At 43.1% G+C, this 21,155-nt stretch overlaps 1 protein-coding gene across 4 annotated transcripts in view; it reads right to left on the reverse strand.

Moving 5' to 3' along the window:
• Positions 1-21,155, reverse strand: part of PDE1C (phosphodiesterase 1C) — a 278,643-nt gene that overhangs the window by 34,787 nt on the left and 222,701 nt on the right. For all 4 annotated transcript variants that reach the window (XM_081834768.1, XM_081834770.1, XM_081834769.1 and 1 more), the window contains 6 exons: positions 19,663-19,803; positions 10,690-10,790; positions 8,611-8,739; positions 5,139-5,240; positions 4,028-4,148; positions 2,498-2,579 (listed from right to left, as the gene is read on the reverse strand). In XM_081834768.1, the coding sequence (XP_081690894.1) occupies positions 2,498-2,579; positions 4,028-4,148; positions 5,139-5,240; positions 8,611-8,739; positions 10,690-10,790; positions 19,663-19,803 (676 nt within the window). The remainder of the gene's footprint in view (positions 1-2,497; positions 2,580-4,027; positions 4,149-5,138; positions 5,241-8,610; positions 8,740-10,689; positions 10,791-19,662; positions 19,804-21,155) is intronic.

A 21,155-nucleotide genomic window follows, 5' to 3' on the forward strand; every position in this document is an offset into this window, starting at 1 on the left:
CCAAATGTTTGATTGTACGGTATGTCTTGTAAGAAAAATAACACCAACTACACTTCATCAGAAAATTTCTATCAGTGACATAAGGTGAACAATAACGTTCTTCCATTGACAGCATCTTAAAAAGCAGAGACATCACCTTGCCAACAAAGTTCAGTATAGTAAAAGCTATGGTTTTCCCTGTAGTGATGTATGGAAGTGAAAGCTGGACCATAAAGAAGGCTGATCGCTGAAGAATTGATGCTTTTGAATTATGGTGCTGGAGGAGACTCTTGAGAGTCCCATGGACTGCAAGAAGATCAAACCTATCCATTCTGAAGGAAATCAGCCCTGAGTGCTCACTGGAACAACAGATCCTGAAGCTGAGGCTCCAATACTTTGGCCACCTCATGAGAAGAGAAGACTCCCTGGAGAAGACCCTGATGTTGGGAAAGATGGAGGGCACAAGGAGAAGGGGACGACAGAGGATGAGATGGTTGGACAGTGTTCTTGAAGCTACCAGCATGAGTTTGATCAAACTGCGGGAGGCAGTGGAAGACAGGAGTGCCTGGCGTGCTCTGGTCCATGGGGTCACGAAGAGTCGGACACGACTAAATGACTAAACAACAACAACATTCACTTCTGACTTCAGCTTTGAGGTGGGAAACTTGCATTGGTGGATAGGAAATGGGGAGGGAGGTGGATATGATAGTTCTTGATTTAATCGCAGCCCTTATATAAAGTCATTAGACAATTGCCCAGTGAGCAGAAGACTGAGAAATGAATATTTTAAAATGTTAGAGCTTGAGATTTACAAAGAGAACGTGATTATTAATGCCGGTGAGATGCAGTAAACTTCCGCAAATTAAATAAAATGCGAAGCAACACAGGACTGTATAAATCAGCCTTTAGTACTGACTGAGTGCTTGCTTCGTTTGCCATAATTGCCTTTGCTAATGGCATAATTTGCCATTAATTCTCCATTGATTTGGGCAGTGGATACGAGCCTTTTTACTAAAGGTCAAATGCTGCCGAGAAAAGAAGACCAAGGGGTAAAGTTCTCTCCTTCGCGGTCTTGTGACAAGTCGTTCCAGCCAATTCTGCATATTACCTGCTGTGGCTGATCGCAGTTCTCTTAGGTCTCAGGACATGAGAGCCTTTTAGCCACAGGTTCCAGGGATATAACTGGGTCTTTATTGATACAAAGCACAAAAATTCTACTGAACTATAGCCAGATCTGAAATATGACCTGGTGTCAGGGAACTGACATCGGAGCCAGAAGTGGAGGCAGGGCTCCCAAGCGATGCCGGAGAAGGGCCAAGCAGGGAGGGAGGGAACTCATCGGCTGGGGAAGGAAATCAGCGTAACACCAGGGATAATGGGGGGCGGTTGGGGGAATCGGAGAGGGGTCTCCAGGACTCTTCGCTGGAGACCAGCGGGGAGAGCACAGGTCCTCCTCTGCCCACACCCACCCTGCGCAGAAGACTTCCGCGCAGGGAAAGTAGGCATAGACTTGGCGTCAAAGAGCTTTTGTGCTGGAAGAAGTTTAAGAAATGCCCTCTGACGGATTCTGCTAGCGACTGAACAGCCACGAAGTGAAAGGCTGCCCAGTCAGGAAAGGTTTAACCAGGCTACCTAGCCAGGCGTGGTGGCAACTTACGCATGAGCAACCCCATACATTCATTACACCTGGCTTCCATCAAAATTCCTTAGATGCGTCACCCAAGCAAGAACATACATACAGTGGTACCTTGTTTCTCAAACACCTTGCTACTCAAACTCCTTGGTTCTCAAATGCGAAAATCCGGAAGTAAATGTTCCGGTTTTCGAATGTTTTTCGGAAGCCCAACGTCCGATAAGGTTGTCAGCTATTGTTTCTGGGGCACCTCGCCAATCAGAAGCTGTGCCTTGGTTTTCAAACATTTCGGAAGTTAAGCAGACTTCCAGAACGGATTAAGTTTGGCGCTTTTGTTTTTGCTATTTATTTTGCTTTTTGTTTCTGAGGATTTTTAGGTTCATTTGCTTTTGGGACTGTGTGGAACCCAGTTCAACTACGGACTGATTGTGTAACTGTGGAAATGGATAAAAGCCTCCCATCCAAACAATGACTATCATCAGTGCAGGTAAGGAAAAAAATGAATTTTAATTTTTATCATGTACAATACTGTCTTATTTATTTTATAGTACAGTACATTGTTTATTGCTTTCATTTTATCGATCAATGGTCTCGTTGGATAGTAAAATTCATGTTAAATTGCTGTTTTAGGGGTTGTTTTTAAAACTCTGGAATGGATTAATTCATTTTGCATTACTTTCTATGGGAAAGTGCGCCTTGGTTTTGGAACGCTTTGGTTTTGGAACGGACTTCTGAAACGGATTAAGTTTGAGAACCAAGGTACCACTGTACTGTGCTTTAGGCAATTCCCCTTTTCTCCCTTCTTACTTTCCCTTTTGCAGTGTCTTTGTGGCCACTTTCCCTTCCTCCTCACTTGGGAAATGTAGTCTTTCTGGATGTACTTACCTACTTGAGACTGAGGAACCATGGTGGATTTACGGTCGCACAAAGGGGAAAAAGGAAGCCCTAGCTCTGCTTCTTTGTCACCCTGAAGAAGAAAGAGAAAGAACAAAAAGAAGATTAGTACAAACCAGAAACGTAAAGGGCATAAGTCATCCTCTTGTTCACTTTGCAGCCATTTGCATGGGACATTTGCACAGAAAAAACTCCCAGCGCACTGTGATCTTAGCCAATATATTCACACTGGATGCAAAAAGAGAGGTAAATGTTGTCTGCAAGACTGCCTATAATTTCATCTGCTCATGTAGATTGCAGCCTAGAAGCAGTGAGACTTTGGCTCTTTTTTAAAAAATAAGGGGCAGCAGATTTCTCCCTCTCTTCTTATTCCAATGTCCTATCGAATGGTGCTTTAGAAACAGTCGTGTGTTTCCAAAACAGATTGCCATGAAGCCTGAGGACGTGGAGGGAGAGAGACAAAGTTGCCAACTGGCTTGTGGGAGGGGGGGCAGACACACTTGCCTTGGTCCACACAAATACTCCATCACAATATGAAACATGACTGATCAATGGGACAGTGAGCATATTCTGGCCTTTTATGAACTACTGGAATGTTCTAAAGGATATTTAGCTGCAACCGAGCTTTCTGTGAAGAAATGAACACACTCCGGCCTGGTTCAGACATAACAACCATAGAATGCTTCTATTAGAACAAACTAGTATGAGTGATGGAGCTATATACTCTCCCCTTTGCACATGTAGGGAGGAGATTTATGCCTTCAGGACAAGCTTGGGAGTAAAACAAAATGGGAAACTGTGATGTAGAACAAGCCAGGAACAAAAGCTTTAAATCTCCTCCCTTCAAGGGGAGGGGAAGAATGTGAGCCCACAGCTTATGCTGGCTCACACCAGCTTACAGCAACAAATCATGCCCTGTTGTCACATCTGAACTGGGCATAGGATCCGCTATGTTATTAGGATTTTCATTGTTGTATTTACTGATCATCCGATGTAAGCACACAGATGCCTGTGTTGAATGGAGATGGATGAAACTCTTCCCTCCACATCTTTCTAAAGGACAGTAGACATCCCGCTGCACAGGGGAGCCAACTTGGGGAGGTCACACGTGCTCCACAGTCAGGTTTTGAGGTCTCACAAGGCCTTGAGACCATAGAACCTTACTTCCGGTGGTGAGGCTTCAGAGATGCTCTCCAAGGCCTTGTGAGACTTCAGAAGTTGCGTTGAGGGCCCTGCAGTGTGGGTGCAGAGCACCCACAACAATTTTTCATGGGTGCTCAGGCACCCAGATTCCCCTATAGTTGGCGCCCCTGCCCCCACAGCAACATTTCATGCAATTGCGATGTCAACAAAGGCAGTAATAAAATGCTACCTATGTATGTCCTACATAGCTGCCCTGAGCCCGGCCTTGGCTGGGGAGGGCAGGGTATAAATAAAATGTATTAGTAGTAGTAGTAAATATTAAGTGGCGTGCTACCCAAATAACATGGAAAGAAAAGCAGCTTAATTTTTGCAAGTTACCTGTCTGAAAAACTCCTCTAGCAGGGACATGGTCCAGCGATGATGGAGGTCCCATGCCTTGGCAGGATGACTGATGTCGGCTGTATGCAACATCAGCGATAAGGCTTTCGGTTTGTCAATTCTGCAAATGCAAACCGTGGTATAAATTAATTGTCATGCCATAAGACTGGAAACCAACTGTGAAACAAGGAAATGAGGTTATTAAAACCTTTGACAGGCAGAGCCAACCCAACGCTCTGTCACAAGAGACTAGGGCCCTGCGGGACCTGACATCTTTCCGCAGGGCCTGCAAGACAGAGTTGTTCCACCAGGCCTTTGGTCAGGGCACAGCCTGACTCCCTCCTCTGGCAACCTGCACAGAATCTTGCTTAATCGGTTGCCATTAATTTGATTTTAATTAATTTTTATAATGAAATATTTTGAATGTGTGATTATTTGATTGTTTGATTGTTTGATTATTGTTAGCCGCCCTGAGCCCAGCTTCGGCTGGGGAGGGTGGGATATAAATAAAATTTATTATTATTATTATTATTATTATTATTATTATTATTATTATTATTGTTGTAGTTTTGCCTGCATCATTCTCCCTGTTGAGTCCTACAAGGGCAAGACTAAGAGTAAGGAGGGGGCTGATAGGCAGTGGTTTCAAGTAAGACTCTGGCAGGCGAAGCTGGCATTAGTGGCACAGTGCCCTAAAGCAGTGTTCCCTAACCTTGGGCCTCCAGCTGTTTTTGGACTACAATTCCCATCATCCTTGACCACTGGTCTTGCTAGCGAGGGATGATGGGAGTTGTAGTCCAAAAACAGCTGGAGGCCCAAGGTTGGGGAACACTGCCCTAAAGGACCAGCCACCACTGTTTTTAGTGCTTCTTCTCCACAACAAAGGGATGGATTTCTTTTATCCATGCTCAGTTTTAATCCTTGCCAATCTGGAACGAAGTGTGTCTGTGCGCATGTGTGAATTCACTCGCTTTGAAAAGAAATAGGCATAGACATGAAAGGATGCTGTCTTCCCCCTCAGAGAGATGCTTTTGAAGCTTGTTTAATGAAGTGGCAAAGTACCAGCTGGAACACAGCCCTCCCCTCCGCACAGTGTCACAAGGTGACTCACCCTTCTGGCTGTTGCAACGCATTCTTCATGGCTTTGATTTGCTGGAAGTGACAGGACATATCTGTGGCCAACACCATCTCAATCACCAGAGTCCTAAATTCTCTTTTGGGTAGATATCCAGATAAGAAGAGGTGGAGAAGAAGAGGGAGGGAGGGAGACAGAAACATGTAAGAAACACTTCTTTTGTTTCTCTATCTACAAATTATTTATCACATTCTCGCTGTACACTCCGATGTGCGTCACTGAGTACTTCACATTATCTTTTTTTTCCTGGGGCTTAAGGGCAGAGAGGAATATCTGCTGCAGATACCAGACCTGAAGTGAGCAAGTTAGTCAGATGATGTAGCCGCTCTTGCTAGGAGATAACCTTGACATCAGGGCACTCTGTTTTCTTGGAAACGCAAAGCTCCCGAATCACCAGGCCCTGTTTAAATTTGATGCTGAGCAGGCAAAAATTACACAAGGCCTAAATTTGGGAAGGAAAGAGGGGCTTCATCTAATAGGTCCAGATTTTAAAAATGAGGCTAAATTGTAGATTGTACTTGAGGACTTTATACAATTTCATTTCCCTATTATCTATACTGGACACCCAGGGTGTGTGGGGTGTTAGGAGAGGGGTAGTTTCTCGGGGGGGGGGCACATCACGCTCCTTCTGTTGTAGTTTACTTACCTTTTCTCCCCACCCTGCACTTAGCTCGCACCTGTGACTCCTAGAATCTGTCCAATAAACACACAAAACGTAACCGGCTGTACTTTTGAATAAATAACGTACACTATTTATTGTATCAATTGGTAGATTTCAACAGAAGTCTCATAAAGTTCAACAAAAAAAGCAGAAGAGGTCCATACATGTATAAGTATCTATTCCACCTGTCTGTTCAAATAGTCCAATAATCCACATGAAGGGTTGTTACAGAATCCTTTCACAGAGTCTCAGACAAGGATTTCTGGAATATTAGCCTTAATATTAGCCGAAATAGATACTTATACATGTATCTATCTTATGCATGAACTGACTAGAGAATGAACTGATCCACTGGGTCTTCTGCTTTTTTTGTTGAACTTTATGAGACTTCTGTTGAAATCTACAAATTGATACAATGAATAGTATACCTTATTTATTCAAAAGTACAGCCGGTTACGTTTTGTGTGTTTACAGAGTATGTTCCACGTAACCATAGGTTTGTTGTTGTAGTTTTACGAATGTCCTAGAATCTGTCCGCATGTGACAGCAGCCACACCCTGGGAATGGCTTTGACTAGCCAGCTAAATCGGGTGAGGGTAGCCGATGAGTCTCAAACTCTCATTGGTTTAGGGGCTTCCCCTGCATGCAAATACAAGCTCTGGCAGATTGAGTGGATGAGACCAGAAGTGGGTCCAACGTCAAAAAGGTAGTTTATGGACATGCTCTGGAAGGAAGGTTGGGGCATCAGCCTGGGAAGGTAGCCCGTCTAGGAGAAGGACAACTCTGATCCTAAACCTCCACTGCCTTGCTGGATATCTTTTGGAGCAGAAAATGCCAAGGAGTGAATCCTACACAAATCCAGAGTGGAGTCCCTAAGACAGTTGGATAGTGCCTTGTATGCCTTCTTCCAGCATCTTTTGCAGCCAAGCTGGTGCCAAACATATTGCTATGCTTTCCTTTGGTCCACTTCAGTAAAGCCAAGAGCAGCCCAGGATCCCCAAATACATTGCCCAGGATTGTGCCCTGTGGAGGTCACGTCGGTGCTACTAACACAGAGGTTTGACTTCACTCCCGGAGGCACACTCCATTGCGTCTTGAGGCAGACAGATGCCAACAAAACAATATTGGGCACCCCACATCTTGCCAGATATTGTGAGGTATGTGGGAGCCAGTCTCTTTCTCACCCTTTTCTGGGGAAAAGGGGTCCAAGTTGCAAGTTTATGGTAACTGATGCTAAGGCACTGTAAAGGTAAAGCTAAAGGGACCCCTGACCATTAGAAGAAGAAGAAGAAAAAGAGTTTGGATTTGATATCCTGCTTTATCACTACCCGAAGGAGTCTCAAAGTGGCTAACATTCTCCTTTCCCTTCCTCCCCCACAACAAACACTCTTTGAGGTGAGTGGGGCTGAGAGACTTCAAAGAAGTGTGACTAGCCCAAGGTCACCCAGCAGCTGCATGTGGAGGAGCGGGGAAGCGAACCCGGTTCACCAGATTACGCTCTTAACCACTACACCACACTGGCTCTCACATTAGGTCCAGTCATGACCGACTCTGGGGTTGCGGCACTCATCTCACTTTATTGGCCGAGGGAGCCAGCGTAAAGCTTCCGGGTCATGTGGCCAGCATGACTAAGCCGCTTCTGGCGAACCAGAGCAGCGCACGGAAACACCGTTTACCTTCCCACCGGAGCAGTACCTATTTATCTACTTGCACTTTGACGTGCTTTCGAACTGCTAGGTTGGCAGGAGCAGGGACCGAGCAATGGGAGCTCACTCCGTCACGGGGATTCAAACCGCCAACCTTCTGACCGGCAAGTCCTAGACTCTCTGGTTTAACCCACAGCACCACACACGTCCCTGTACTCCCATGTTAATTGAATGCTAGTTGCTAAATATGCAATGTTGCCCACCAGCAAATGATCTACAGCCCCAGCTTACAATGTGTGTTGGCTTGTTAATGCTGTAGCCCAATTCACACCTAAAGCCAAATATGTGTGGAACAGATATTTTAGACTGCCTGGTGTCATGTTTAAGGTCATTAAGGCCGAAGTTCAATATTTTTGAACTCTCAGAAAGGGACAGGTTTTGCTTGGATTTGAGAAGAGCTTTCTGGATGAGGCAAAAGGCCCGTTTAGTCCAACATCCAGTACGCACAGTGGCCAGCCTGCAAGCAGAACCTGAGCACAAAAGCACTCTTCTAAACAAAACCTTGTTGTTGTGTTGCTGAATGAGACTGCTTTCAGAAACTGATGCTCTTGATTCCAGCATAGACAGAAGATTTTTCTATGGTTCTGTAGTATATTGAGGAGATGAAGAATTTTCAGTTTGGAATTGTTGCTTCAACAATGGCCACTGAAGACACCAGTCAAAACGTATTTGATATTGGTGAGAGTCTTTCAAATATGTCTCAGTGAACTTTTGGGAATCAACACATTGTGTGAATCCAACGTTTTGACAAGGATTGGTATGCATTTTTTACTGGAACTCAGATTCTACTTCTTTGTCTTGTACCATTCCTGGAGTGGAACAGCTCCACTTGTCAGCACTCTGCAGAGCTCATGACAGCACCAAAGAAAAATGTAAATGTTATGTCTTTTAACGTGATTTATGCTACAACTTTGACATAATTGCTTCGGTACAAATTGAGGACCACTTCTCCTCTCATCATTTGCTATCAGACTTCATCCTCTGCTGATCATCTATGTACCAAGATTCCCACTGAGTACACTTGAGGGGAACACTTGGAGCAATCAGGCTGACAGCCATCAAGGTCAGCAGGGATCCTTACCTCCAATCATCCTTTGAGAGGTTAGACAGGATATTCATCTCCTCGTCATCTTGCAGAAGGCGGAACGCTGCACTGAGGTGATGATTTTCTAATACAGACCGATCATTGTAAAGAATGGCTGTATCTGACCTATAAAACAAAGATCCCATAACTATAAACATAGGTTGGAATTTTTATTCTTCCTCCAATGAAGGGAATATCTTTGCTTCACATTTCAGTATCTATTCATTGGCTCCAATTGTGTGATACTGGTGTGGAACAAATGAAAAACTGAGCTCAATTCTCATTTTTTCCAAAATGAACGTACAAAGTGATACAAAAGGGACACCTATTCATGGCATTCAGAGATGGGGGGATGGTTTGTCTTGTTCCAGAAGCAGCAGGGTTCATTATACTGGTGGCTGCCATTTTATCTACCCAGAATGCCTTAATAGTGTAATTTGGGGACATTTTAGGAAAATATGATGGCTGCCACTGGGGGGGGGGGCTGCCATTTTTTAAAATGATAGCTATCATCTTTCTCTAGAATATTCATCTGGAAGATTCAATGCCTAGGGAATTATGGCTAAATAAAATAGCTGTTGCCAGAAATGACTGAACAAATGAGTGCCTCCATCAATGCCACTGCAAACAGCATAAAAGAAAATGTGGGAACCCAAGAAATATGGCAGAGAGAAGTAGAACAGAACAGGGCAGGCTGTCAGGAAAAATACATATCTTTATAGGGAGTTTTGAGACGATGTTATTTGTTGTGGTTAATGTCTTCCACTGAAAATAATTAAAAGTCTTTCTAGAATTATTTCTTCACAGTAGTAAAATCCAGTAATTAGTAAAGAGCCAATTTGTTCATAAACTCATCAGAAATTCAAAGTCTCTTCCTTTTTAGTATGATATTAATTAACCTTTTCACTCCATAATAAGTAGTATTTTTATTAACGATAAAGATCACCTCTGACTTAAACCAAGGATATTTAATTGTTTAAGTCCTACTTAAACAGCAATTGAAAGGTAAGCGTGGTAATACTAATAAGGCTGAAATCATGAGACTGTTATTCAACTCTTAATCAGTTCTCACCACTTACTGAAATATTGAAAACCTTGCACTAAAGTTATGGAGGATTATTTTTCTTCATTATTAGCTCCAAAGTGATTAGCTCCATCAAACTGAACTTTTTTTTTATTCCTTCTGATTTAAAGACTGGAACCTTGCATTGAAACATAACACACACAGCATTCAATAATATGAATGAACTATGAGCTTTGATTCATAACAAAATGCTACATTAATACCACAGAGATCCCAAATAATCAACCTTATCCATTTCTCATTTAGTAATAGTTCAGTTCAAAACTTCCCCATTGGATTTTTTTCCTAAGTAATTTATTAACATTTAAAGTCACATGCAGGCACGAATACCTTATTCTTTCCATCCATCTGTTAATATTTGCAGCTGCCGTCAAAACCAGAGGTTTCATGTTATGCTCCTCCAGTGCTTTGAAAGTTTATTTTTTTAAAAGGGAACTAGTTCTAATTCATCTTGTCCTTGTTGTTGTACCACTACACTATGAATTTAAATACCTGACATTAAGAGATCAAAATTTACCTAAGCCTAAAAAGACCTAACATTTGAAATTTTTAAAATCAACTAGAAAATTGATTACAGATAGGTAGCCGTGTTGGTCTGCCATAGTCAAAACAAAAAATTCCTTCCAGTAGCACCTTAAAGACCAACTAAGTTAGTTCTAGGTATGAGCTTTCGTGTGCATGCACACTTCTTCAGATATAGAAAATTGATTATTTGTGAAGAGCAACACTCACTCTTCTTTGGGGGGAAAAATAGCCTCATGATTTGGGAACAAAATGTGCCAGATTTAGGATTTGTAATCTGATTTTTTTTCAACAAGAAGTATTAAATCAACATACAAGTATTTGTAGACTCTAGTTCAATCTTCCCCACACCCCCAAAGCAGTTTCATATGGATATTATATGGACGCTTTGTTTTCATTTACGGATTTTTCTTACTGTTTCTTCCTTCACAACTTTTTGTGCCTTTATCAATGATCCTGAATGGACTCACCGTGTCTGAATATGAAAGTTGTTTGTGGTTCCAGTGTGCTCATAGTCGTGGATGGCAGCAGCAAAGATCATAGCGAAGATTTCCAGCTCTGTCAACCAGTGCTAAGAAAAAAGAAAAAGATTTAACATCAGTCAGACCACGTGGCACCCCTTCCAAACTTTGACAAGTGTTTTGTTTTGTAAGGCATGTTCTACCTGTTAGCCTAGAACGCTACACTCTGGCGCACTTTTCACTGCAGACCTTCCAAGATCTGAGGCAGTTGGCTTTGCAACCATGCTACCAGAAATTCTTTCAAATGAATTATACCTGGGATTTTCATCGTGCAAATCATGCACTCTACCAATGAACTACAGTAGCCACTTATGCATTGTCAAAAAAAGAAGACTAGAGATTGTTTATGGTAATTTAGAAATGCAATACATCTCACCATAGTAGGGATGACTTTGCTCAGGTGACCTGTGGACCTGGCTCATTCTGCTATCTGGGTGCTAACTGCTGATCTACAGCTTCTAGGCTCCCTGCTCTCTCTTCTTAAAGTAAAGGGACATAACATCACCGACATAACATCACCGACACTTTGTTTGATCAAACTTATCTTCGTTGATATCTAACCCTTCAACGTAACATCCCCGACATTTCGTTTGATCAAACTTAGCTTTATTGATATCTACAGGAGCCTGGCTAAAGGAACTTTAAAGACTGGGTCTTCCTTTTGGACGCAATTCGAATGAGTTTTCTGTTTGTGGCTTCTGTAGTAGATCTTGTACCTTGTTCTCTCAATTTTTGGATTATTAATATAAGATTTAGAACGTAGAGTGGTTTGTTAGTGTTTTGTGTGCCGCTTATGTGCTGCTTACTTCATACTAGTCTACCACGAGAATTGGCAGCATAGGTTCATTTTTTTTCAGTATTTGGCTGTTTGGCGGCTGCTATTTGGTTTTTACCTACCGCGTAGCAAATCGTCACATCTTTGTAAGGTTGGTGTGGTTAGGCATTGGTTCAGTGTTTTGCGGAGGGGATGTGGTTGGCTGGGCCTGCCCCCCTTTTGCTGTTGCTAGGGAATTCCATGAAAGGAACCCAGGGGCTCGCCTTGCTTTTGTCCGATTCCCTCCCAGGGGTTAGAGCCATGCCAGAGTCCCCAGGAGCAACTGGGGTGAACTAAGAGACGGAATCCACCTCTGTGCTCCCCCAGTATGTTTTCCCTTACTGAGCTCTGGTGGCACCCAGTTGTCAGTCCTGTTCCTGAATGAGTGCTGGTTCAGGTAGCCCGAACCAATGCCTAAGAAACCACTCACATGCTGTAATCAATAAAGTTGTGCCAAAAACCTTAAACAAAATTTTCTGTGTCTATTGTTGTGGCGATCACACAGGGTCCCCAGACGTTTAATGGACTATTGATCCCTGTGCCACCACTGTGCTCACTTCCCTGCTGCCACCAACCAGTTACTCTCTGGTAAAACACTGAGTCCAGACAGTTGTTAAAATTGAACCAAATAAACAAGTTTATTTTATAAGCATTAAAAAGTTCATGGTTTCTCAGATAATATTCCTGTCAGTTTCTTAACTTTAGTTTCTTTACTGGCCTATACCTTCCTAATACCTTCTGACTGATTATATCAACAGTTTGACTGACTCCTCTTAACGAATTCTCTCCATCTCTCACATCAGACTAGCCCAACCCACAGACTTATCCTCTCTGTCTCTTCTAACTCCAGACTGTCTTCTCAACAACACTGTATCTGAAGTATCTGTATCTGTGTATCTGAAGAAGTGTGCATGTACACGAAAGCTCATACCTAGAACTAACTCAGTTGGTCTTTAAGGTGCTACTGGAAGGAATTTTTTTATTTTGTTTCAACAACACTGGTTAGTCATTTTACAATTAGTTAACCCTTTTCTTATGAACCCAGTATGATGTCATACACCTAGAAGGGCAAACGCCACAATTGTGTTTTATTTGAGGGTGGTTTCGGGGGTCTTCACATGCAACAATCAAGTGGTATATAATTTTTATTTTTATTTTTTAAAAAAGGCAGATTAGACTCGCAAAGCTCTATAGCTAGTTATGGATCCCCAAAGAGCTCAACACTCGGCACATGTAGTCTTAGTGAGACGAGGTTTCTGTGTGCAAACAGGAACTAAGCGCACAGTTTCAAAGAAGCTGCACACATGCAGACCTCTGAATAAGCTTTCCTCACAGTGACCAGCTGTTCAGAAGGTGATCAGGAGAGCAGATGTGTAGCTGCCTCTGCTCTTCCCTCCCTCCCAAATCAACAGCTTGTTGCGCAGAGCTATTCACAAACACGGCTGAATTGGGGGTCCAGGTTTTTAGGGACATAATAATAATAATAATAATAATAATAATAATAATAATAATAATTTATTATTTATACCCTGCCCATCTGGCTGGGCCTCCCCAGCCACTCTGGGCGGCTTCCATAAAAACCAAAAATACAGTAAAATATCACACGTTAAAAACTTCCCTGAACAGGGCTGCCTTAAGATGTCTTCTGAATGCCAGGTAGTTGTTTATCGCTTTGACATCTGCTGGAAGGGCGTTCCACAGGGCGGGCGCCACTACCGAGAAGGCCCTCTGCCTGGTTCCCTGTAGCTTTGCTTCTCGCAATGAGGGAACCGCCAGAAGGCCCTTGGTGCTGGACCTCAGCGTCCGGGCAGAATGATGGGGGTGGAGACGCTCCTTCAGGTATACTGGACCGAGGCCGTTTAGGGCTTTAAAGGTCAGCACCAACACTTTGAATTGTGCTCGGAAACATACTGGGAGCCAATGTAGGTCTTTCAAGACCGGTGTTATATGGTCTTGGCAGCCACCCCCAGTCACCAGTCTAGCTGCTGCATTCTGGATTAGTTGTAGTTTCCGAGTCACCTTCACCTAGAGTGCATTGCAGTAGTCCAAGCGGGAGATAACCAGAGCATGCACCACTCTGGCGAGACAGTCCGCAGGCAGATAGGGTCTCAGCCTACGTACCAGATGGAGCTGGTAAACAGCTGCCCTGGACACAGATTGGATCTGTGCTTCCATGGACAGCTGTGAGTCCAAAATGACTCCCAGGCTGCGCACCTGGTCCTTCAGGGGCACAGTTACCCCATTCAGGACCAGGGAATCCTCCACACCTGGCCACCTCCTGTCCCCCCAAAACAGTACTTCTGTCTTGTCAGGATTCAACCTCAATCTGTTAGCCGCCATCCATCCTCCAACCGCCTCCAGACACTCACACAGGACCTTCACCGCCCTCACTGGTTCTGATTTAAAAGAGAGGTAGAGCTGGGTATCATCCGCATACTGATGAACACCCAGCCCAAACCTCCTGATGATCTCTCCCAGCGGCTGCATGTAAAAGAAGAAGAAGAAGAAGAGGAGGAGGAGGAGGAGGAGGAGGAGGAGGAGGAGGAGGAGGAGGAGGAGGAGTTTGGATTTGATATCCCGCTTTATCACTACCCTAAGGAGTCTCAAAGCAGCTAACATTCTCCTTTCCCTTCCTCCCCCACAACAAACACTCTGTGAGGTGAGTGGGGTTGAGAGACATCAAAGAAGTGTAACTGGCCCAAGGTCTCCCAGCAGCTGCATGTGGAAGAGCAGGGAAGCGAACATGGTACACCAGATCCACCACTCTTAACCACTACACCACGCTGGCAACATACATGGCACTAGTGTATGGGATAGAGCTGTCCATGAATCTACACAGATACAAAAAAAATTATGTGAAAACGCTTTTTTAAAAAGAAGAACAAAAACGTTATGAAATATATATGGGATTTGCCATTAGCTCATCAGAGCCATCTAGGGTCGCATTTGTATAATGTACTTAGAACGTTATACTTGCAGCTCTATAGCTGAGTCCTGTGTTGTTGTACCCATTTTGTGGAACAGTATAAATCGGGCATCCCCAAACTTCGGCCCTCCCGATGTTTTGGACTACAGTTCCCATCATCCCTGACCACTGGTCCTGTTAGCTAGGGATCATGGGAGTTGTAGGCCAAAACACCTGGAGGGCCACAGGTTGGAGATGCCTGGTATAAATGCTGAGAGATGGAGATGAACACCCTTTTGAAGTCATAGTTCTACAGTGGTACCTCATGTTACGGATGGGATCCATTCCGGAAGCCCGTCCGTAACATGAAAAGCCCGCAACTCAAAGCGCCGCATCTGCACAGGTGTGCAGTGTGATTTGGTGCGTCTGCGCATGCGCAAAGCACGATTTACCCTAACCCTAACCCATTCCAGTACTTCCAGGTTGCTGTGGAACACAAGACAAAAACACGCAACCTGAAGTGGATGTAACATGAGGTGTGACTGTATTTACTTTCCACTCCTCCCAGAGATCACTTGCTCTTGTTTGCCGACAATGTTCATTCTTTTATGAACTAATTTTAGTTGGTTGAATCAAGGCTAAGTTTAGCAGCACTTAATCCCTACTGATTTCAGTGGTCGCTTAAGTCATTTCTTAAGTCCCACTGATTTCAGCTGGAACCAAGTGCAGTTAATTTGCAGCACAACCCAATGCTTTTCTTCAGAGAAATATGCCCTGCTAAGTTCAAGGAGACTTAAACCCAGGTTAATTTGTTAGACTTGCAGTCTTTGTGTGAATCCAATCCACTGAATTTTTGAGTTTATTGTTAATGTATTTATCAGCCTTGTCTGTCACCTTGAGCAAACACTGGAAAGGAGATTTTAAAAAACCAAATTAATAATAATATCTTAATTCAAGAAAACCTTTCAACAAAACATTTATATCCCCACAAGCGACTGCTTGTTGCTGTTATTATAGTCACTGCTAGGTGGTACTATTTTTGGTGTGATTTTATGTATGATGATCCTTGTAATTTTTACTTGAATCCTGTTTATGATATATCATCAGACCCTTTGGACTAGCGCTAAGGATAATATAATTATGATGGACTGGCAGTATTACTCGGAAGTTACAACAGTAACATAAAAATGTCCCCGGGCAAAATGTTATTAGGTTGCTTGTTGGGTTGAAATGAATAGATTTCTTTTAAGGGTTCTTAATGAGAGAAATGAGGTTGAAAGCACATTTACAATAGATTCTACCACTGAGCCCTTTCCCTCAAATCCCTATTAAGGGAGCAGGTTTTCTCCGATTTGCTACATTAGCTCTTGCAGAAAACTATATGGCACTGCTAATGTTTCTTTGGACTGCTTTGAGAAAGGTGCAGGACCTTCATTACATTTCCTGATGTCGAGGTTTGTGTAATCATAGCATGCGTGGGTAGCGTTGCCCTTAGGCTGACTTATCCCTTCAAAATTTTATTAACAAAGCCCCTGTTTTCAGCAAAAAGGAAGAGGAAAAGGCCTGTCGACTCTGCCCCATTGTTTCTTTTGCACATGAATCAAATTTGGCTTTCCTGTTAACTAACATCAATCCGGATTTCATGCAGCCAAGACCTTAGACTAGAACCTGCATTTATTCATCACACTCAGGTTTTAAGTTCTCTGCACCCTTACTCAATAGCTTCCGAACCATTAAATGCGGCCAGTCTGGTTGACTGTAACAAGCCAGCTTCAAAACTCCTGGGTTGAAGTTGGTCTGTTTCAGTAAACCATAGTTAAGACCAGGCACAGACAAACTTGGCCCTCCAGATGTTTTGGGACTACAACTCCCATCATCCCTGACCACAGGTCCTGTTAGCTAGGGATGATGGGAGTTGTAGTCCCAAAATGTCTGGAGGGCCGAGTTTGCCTATGCCTGGTTAAGACTAACCATAGATTGCCTGGCTTTGGATATAACACTAGTCTGCAACTAGTTAAAAAAGGAAGCAATGAAGAGGTAAAATCAGTCATGATCAAATGGGCACAAGATGTAGGTCACAACATTATGACGGAAGATTGGGAAAGGTAATGGAAAATTGATCTAAAATTTACAGATTGTTCTTTGTTGAAGGAGAATTATATGAAGATGATGTATAGATGGTATATGACACCAGTGCAGTTAGGGAAAATGTACAAAACTAGCTCAAATATATGTTGGAAGTGCAAGGAAAAAGAGGGGACATTTTATCACATGTGGTGGGATTGTAATGTAATTTTAAAAATTTGGGAAATGATACAATGAATTGAAGCAAATGTTCCATCTAACATTTGTTTAAAAACCTGAAGCATTTTGTTAGGGATTGTAGGAAAAGACCTGCCAAAGAAGTTGAGAAACATCTTTAGGTATGTGAAAACGGCGGCGAGAATCTTAACAGCACAAGGATGGAAAACCGAGGAAACTCTGACTAAAGAAGTATGGCAAGAGAAATTGATGGATTATGCAGAATTGGCAAAATTGACATATAAACTACAGGACAAGGATAACTGTGACTTTAAAGATGAATGGGAACCTTTTACAAAGCACTTAAAGATGCAACAAAGTGAATTGGACTCCTTGGCAGGTTTTGAATAAACACTCACAAACTTTTTATTGATAATAACCGGTTAGACAAATTAAGGATCTATACAATTCTGTAACATGCAGAGAATAGCATTTATAGAGAAACCAGAGACTGGAACTGAGGGAAGTCAGGGGTGGGGAGGGGGGAATGGGGGGAATTAAGGATGATATGTTTTAAGATAATATGTTTTGTTTAAATTCCTAATAATTTTTTTATATTATTTTTTATAGGAAACAAAAGCTTCCAACTTTTTCACAGCTGTGCTGGAGGAGGAGAAGAGCTTAGGAGTGCCTGGGCCTCCTAGCCGCCAACTCAATGGGGCTGGAGCCCCTCAAAGTATGTGGGGACAGGGCTGAGCCCCCCGATCTTGAGGGGCCAGGACTTACTGGGCCTCACCGTGGTGGCAGAGGTGGACCCCACCAGGCCTCCCCATGGTGGCAGAGGGCCTTGCCGGGCCTTGCAGCCTCCTCCCGATCTGTATGACATCACATGTGTGGGCTGCACATGTGTGCGCTCCGCTGAGGCTCCTTCATGTACTATTTAACCATAGCTCAGCATCACACTCAAATGAGGCTACAAAATGGCAGTAGCTCTTGTTAACTCTAGATAGGTGCTTGATAGCAATGCTGGTCCAATCCACCTCTAAAACGGAACAATGGCATTTTCAATAATGTTGCTCACTTATTGGCATTACACCTCTTGCCCCCTCAGAAGTGGGTCACATGTTATGCCTATAATCTGTGTGAGGTGAAGGTAAATTGACTGCTCGCAATATACAGTGCCCCTGACGGCAGTTTTACAGAACAGGGTCACGTAGCTGTTTGCACTCAGCTTTGACGCATCATGTTTTTGCCAAACATCAACCAAGGAGCACTGCCAGAAGTTGATTGCCATGAATCATCCACACTTGCCCAATTAAATATTGTGTTTTTTGTGTCAGCTTTGAAAAAGATAAAAGTGCATAAGCAGGAGAAAAGAACACTGCCTAAAATATTTTCTTATATTTTTGTCTTTCCACAATTTCCAAATCATCCAAAGCTATAATTTGGGGCGTTCTTAAATGTAAATAATTTTAGAACAATTTCACGAAACACAGTAGTTATCTCAGAAAGCGTGTTCTCCTTCATGGAGAGCACGTGTTGCGGTGGGGTCTGCTGAGCCACCCCTCTGTTACCAGGCAGGGTCTCTAAAGATGGCCTGGGGCAGTGATTGGTTCATTGGGTTGCTGGGGGAAAAGTTATGTTGCAATTTTGGTGGGAGGGGTAAAATGTTTAAATACTCTGCACGCAGCCTGGAGCTTTCTCTTTGCTGCGTGCAACGGATCACCCGCCCACCTGCCCTTGAGTAAGGGGTTGTTGCATTGACCTTGCTATGCCTGTCATAGGGTTGTCTGCCGTTGGGGCAGGGGCTTGGTAGGAATTTTGTCCATCTGGCTGATTGGCTGGGCCATTTGGTTTCTGCCTACTGCGTAGCAAATCGTCACAACTTGTAAGGTTGCGGTTAGGCATTGGTTATAAATTGGTGGAGGAGGGGTTAGGATAGGCTGGGCCTGCCCCTCCATGGTTGCTGCGGAAAGGGAATTCCGTTAAAGGAATCCTGGGGCTTGCCATCTTTTCGTCCAACCCCTGGAATGGGACTAGGGCCGGCAAGCCTTCGGGGAGCATGTGGATGAGAATTGAGGGTCTGTGACTCAGCTCCATTTCTCCCCGACTTGCTTTCCCCCGCACTGTCTTTCGGTGGTGCCCGGAAGTCAGTTCTGTCCCCAGGCAGGGGGACAGATAGTCTTAACCAATGCCTAAACAACCACTCACGGTTTTGTATTTAAATAAAGTTGTGGCCAAAATTAGGCCAAAAACCTTAAACAAAAATTAAGTGTGTGTTGTGAGTTATTTGGGGGGTGGCTTGGGGACCTCGACACGCAATGGTTGTTACTATTATTTTGTATTTGTTTTCACTTTATTCTTCTTTCCGTATCCTAAATTTTGTGCCATTTTGCCATGCAGTTAAGTTTTTTCCCCCTGAATCCCAAAGGAGTAGCTTAACTCATGGATTTAGGGTGCATTTGCCAAGTTAGAAAAAAAGATAGCAATATTTACATTATGGCCACTGGTTAAAACCATACTAAAGCTCTGAGGCATTATATATTCTGTGGCATGCACATAACTTGTGGGACCATTGCCCAAAACAGCTGCCACTGTTTAAGTTCACTTTATAATCTCCTTTTGCCTGACCTTTTGGCCAGTTTCAAAATCCCACAGTCCAAAGGGGAACTACATTCTCTAAGCATTGGAGAAGCAGCAAGTTAGAATCCCAAAGACATATCTGAGCAACCGACTCTAATCCAAAGGGTCTAAACCAGAGACCCACTTTGGTGCTCATAAATCTTGGGGTTTGTTGTCATTTAAATCCCACGAACAAGCCATGAATAATAATAACAATAATAAAATTTATTATTTATACTCCGCCCATCTGGCTGGGTTTCCCCAGTGGGTCATGCAGGAAATCTGCCCAAAATACACAACATAGTTTGGGTCTCCTAAGAAAGGGGAATCATTTACTTACCGCTACACCTGTCTTAAAAAGGAGGTAATGAACAGTCTGTGTGACATCTGCGGCATGCATTAGGTTGTGATATGGATTTTTATGCTTGCTGTAGCCAACTTCCAGGGCTTCCACAAAGGAGACAAGAGCAGATATTGGAATCTAAACAAAAACACATGAAGGGAAGTACATTGGTGCTTCAAATTGTCTCACTCTGTTATAAATATCAACCAAAGTTAATGGCATAAGTACTTATCATTTGCCCTTAATGTCCAAAATGTGTGTGATTTCAGACATTCACCACTAGCATGCAATATTAACTGCATTCTCCTCTGGTTTTCTACAGCCTCTTTGTTTTGAAATTTACTGGAACACAAAGGGTTATAGAGCTTTTGAAACATGGACCACTTATAAACGCCATCTCCAACTCCTTGAAAGATTCCATCAATGGTGTCTCCAAAAAGTTTTACACATCACTTGGGAAAACAGGTTAACACTAATGCTGGTGTACTGGAAGAAGCAAAGATCACCTGTGACAAAGCAATGATTCTTCAACATCAACTTCGTTGGACTGGTCATGTTGTTTGGATGCCTGATGATCGTCTTCCAAAGCAACTACTCTATTCTGAACTAAAAAATGGAAAACGTAATGCTGGTGGTCAACAAGAAGTTTAAAGACTGTCTCAAGGCAAATCTTAAAAAAAAGGAGCATAAACACCGACAACTGGGAAACACTGGCCTGTGAGTGCTCCAATTGGAGAACAGCCTTTACCGAAGGTGTCATGAACTTTGAAGATGCTCGAACTCAGGACGCAAGGGAGAAATGTGCTAAGAGGAAGGCACGTTTGGCAAACTCTCATTGTGATTAATTCCCGTCCGGAAACCTATGTCCCCACTGTGGAAGGCCGTGTGGCTCCAAGAATTGGCCCCCACAGTCACTTACAGACTCACTGTTAAGACTGTGTTCATGGAAGACAATCCTACTCGGGTACAAGGGATTGCTAGAGAAGAAGACGTCATACTCAGTGTAGACCTATTCAATTTAGTTTTTTTCAGTAGTCTTCTCTGAGTATGACTTTATTGGGCATAGTATTGCCTATATACTTTTAGAACTATATATATCCCAATGGGGGGTTGCTGGTTTTACTAAGGTGGACATTAACTGCTTTCAGTCTATATCCAAGAATTAAGCTTGGTTAGCTTCTTTTAAAACAATGGGAATCAGTGTAATACAGAAGACTGAGCATGGGTTATAAGCTGAGACTCAAAATACACCTCAGTGTAGCCTTGGGTAGATCACCCAAAGCCAGTTCCAGTATTCAGAAGTCATGTCATCCTACAGGACTGTGCCACTTCCAAATCCCATGTGTGGATCACAGGACTTCTCGTATATATTTTGATTTTGATATACTTTCATACAGACTCCACCTCACCAAATATCACATATCTTCAAGGGAGAAACAAGGGATAGTTTCCTGTAGCTTCTTCCTCCTTTTTAACATTTGTGATTCTTG

This window comes from Podarcis erhardii (assembly GCF_964252035.2).
Source record: "Podarcis erhardii genome assembly, chromosome: 12".
Lineage (NCBI taxonomy): Eukaryota > Metazoa > Chordata > Lepidosauria > Squamata > Lacertidae > Podarcis > Podarcis erhardii.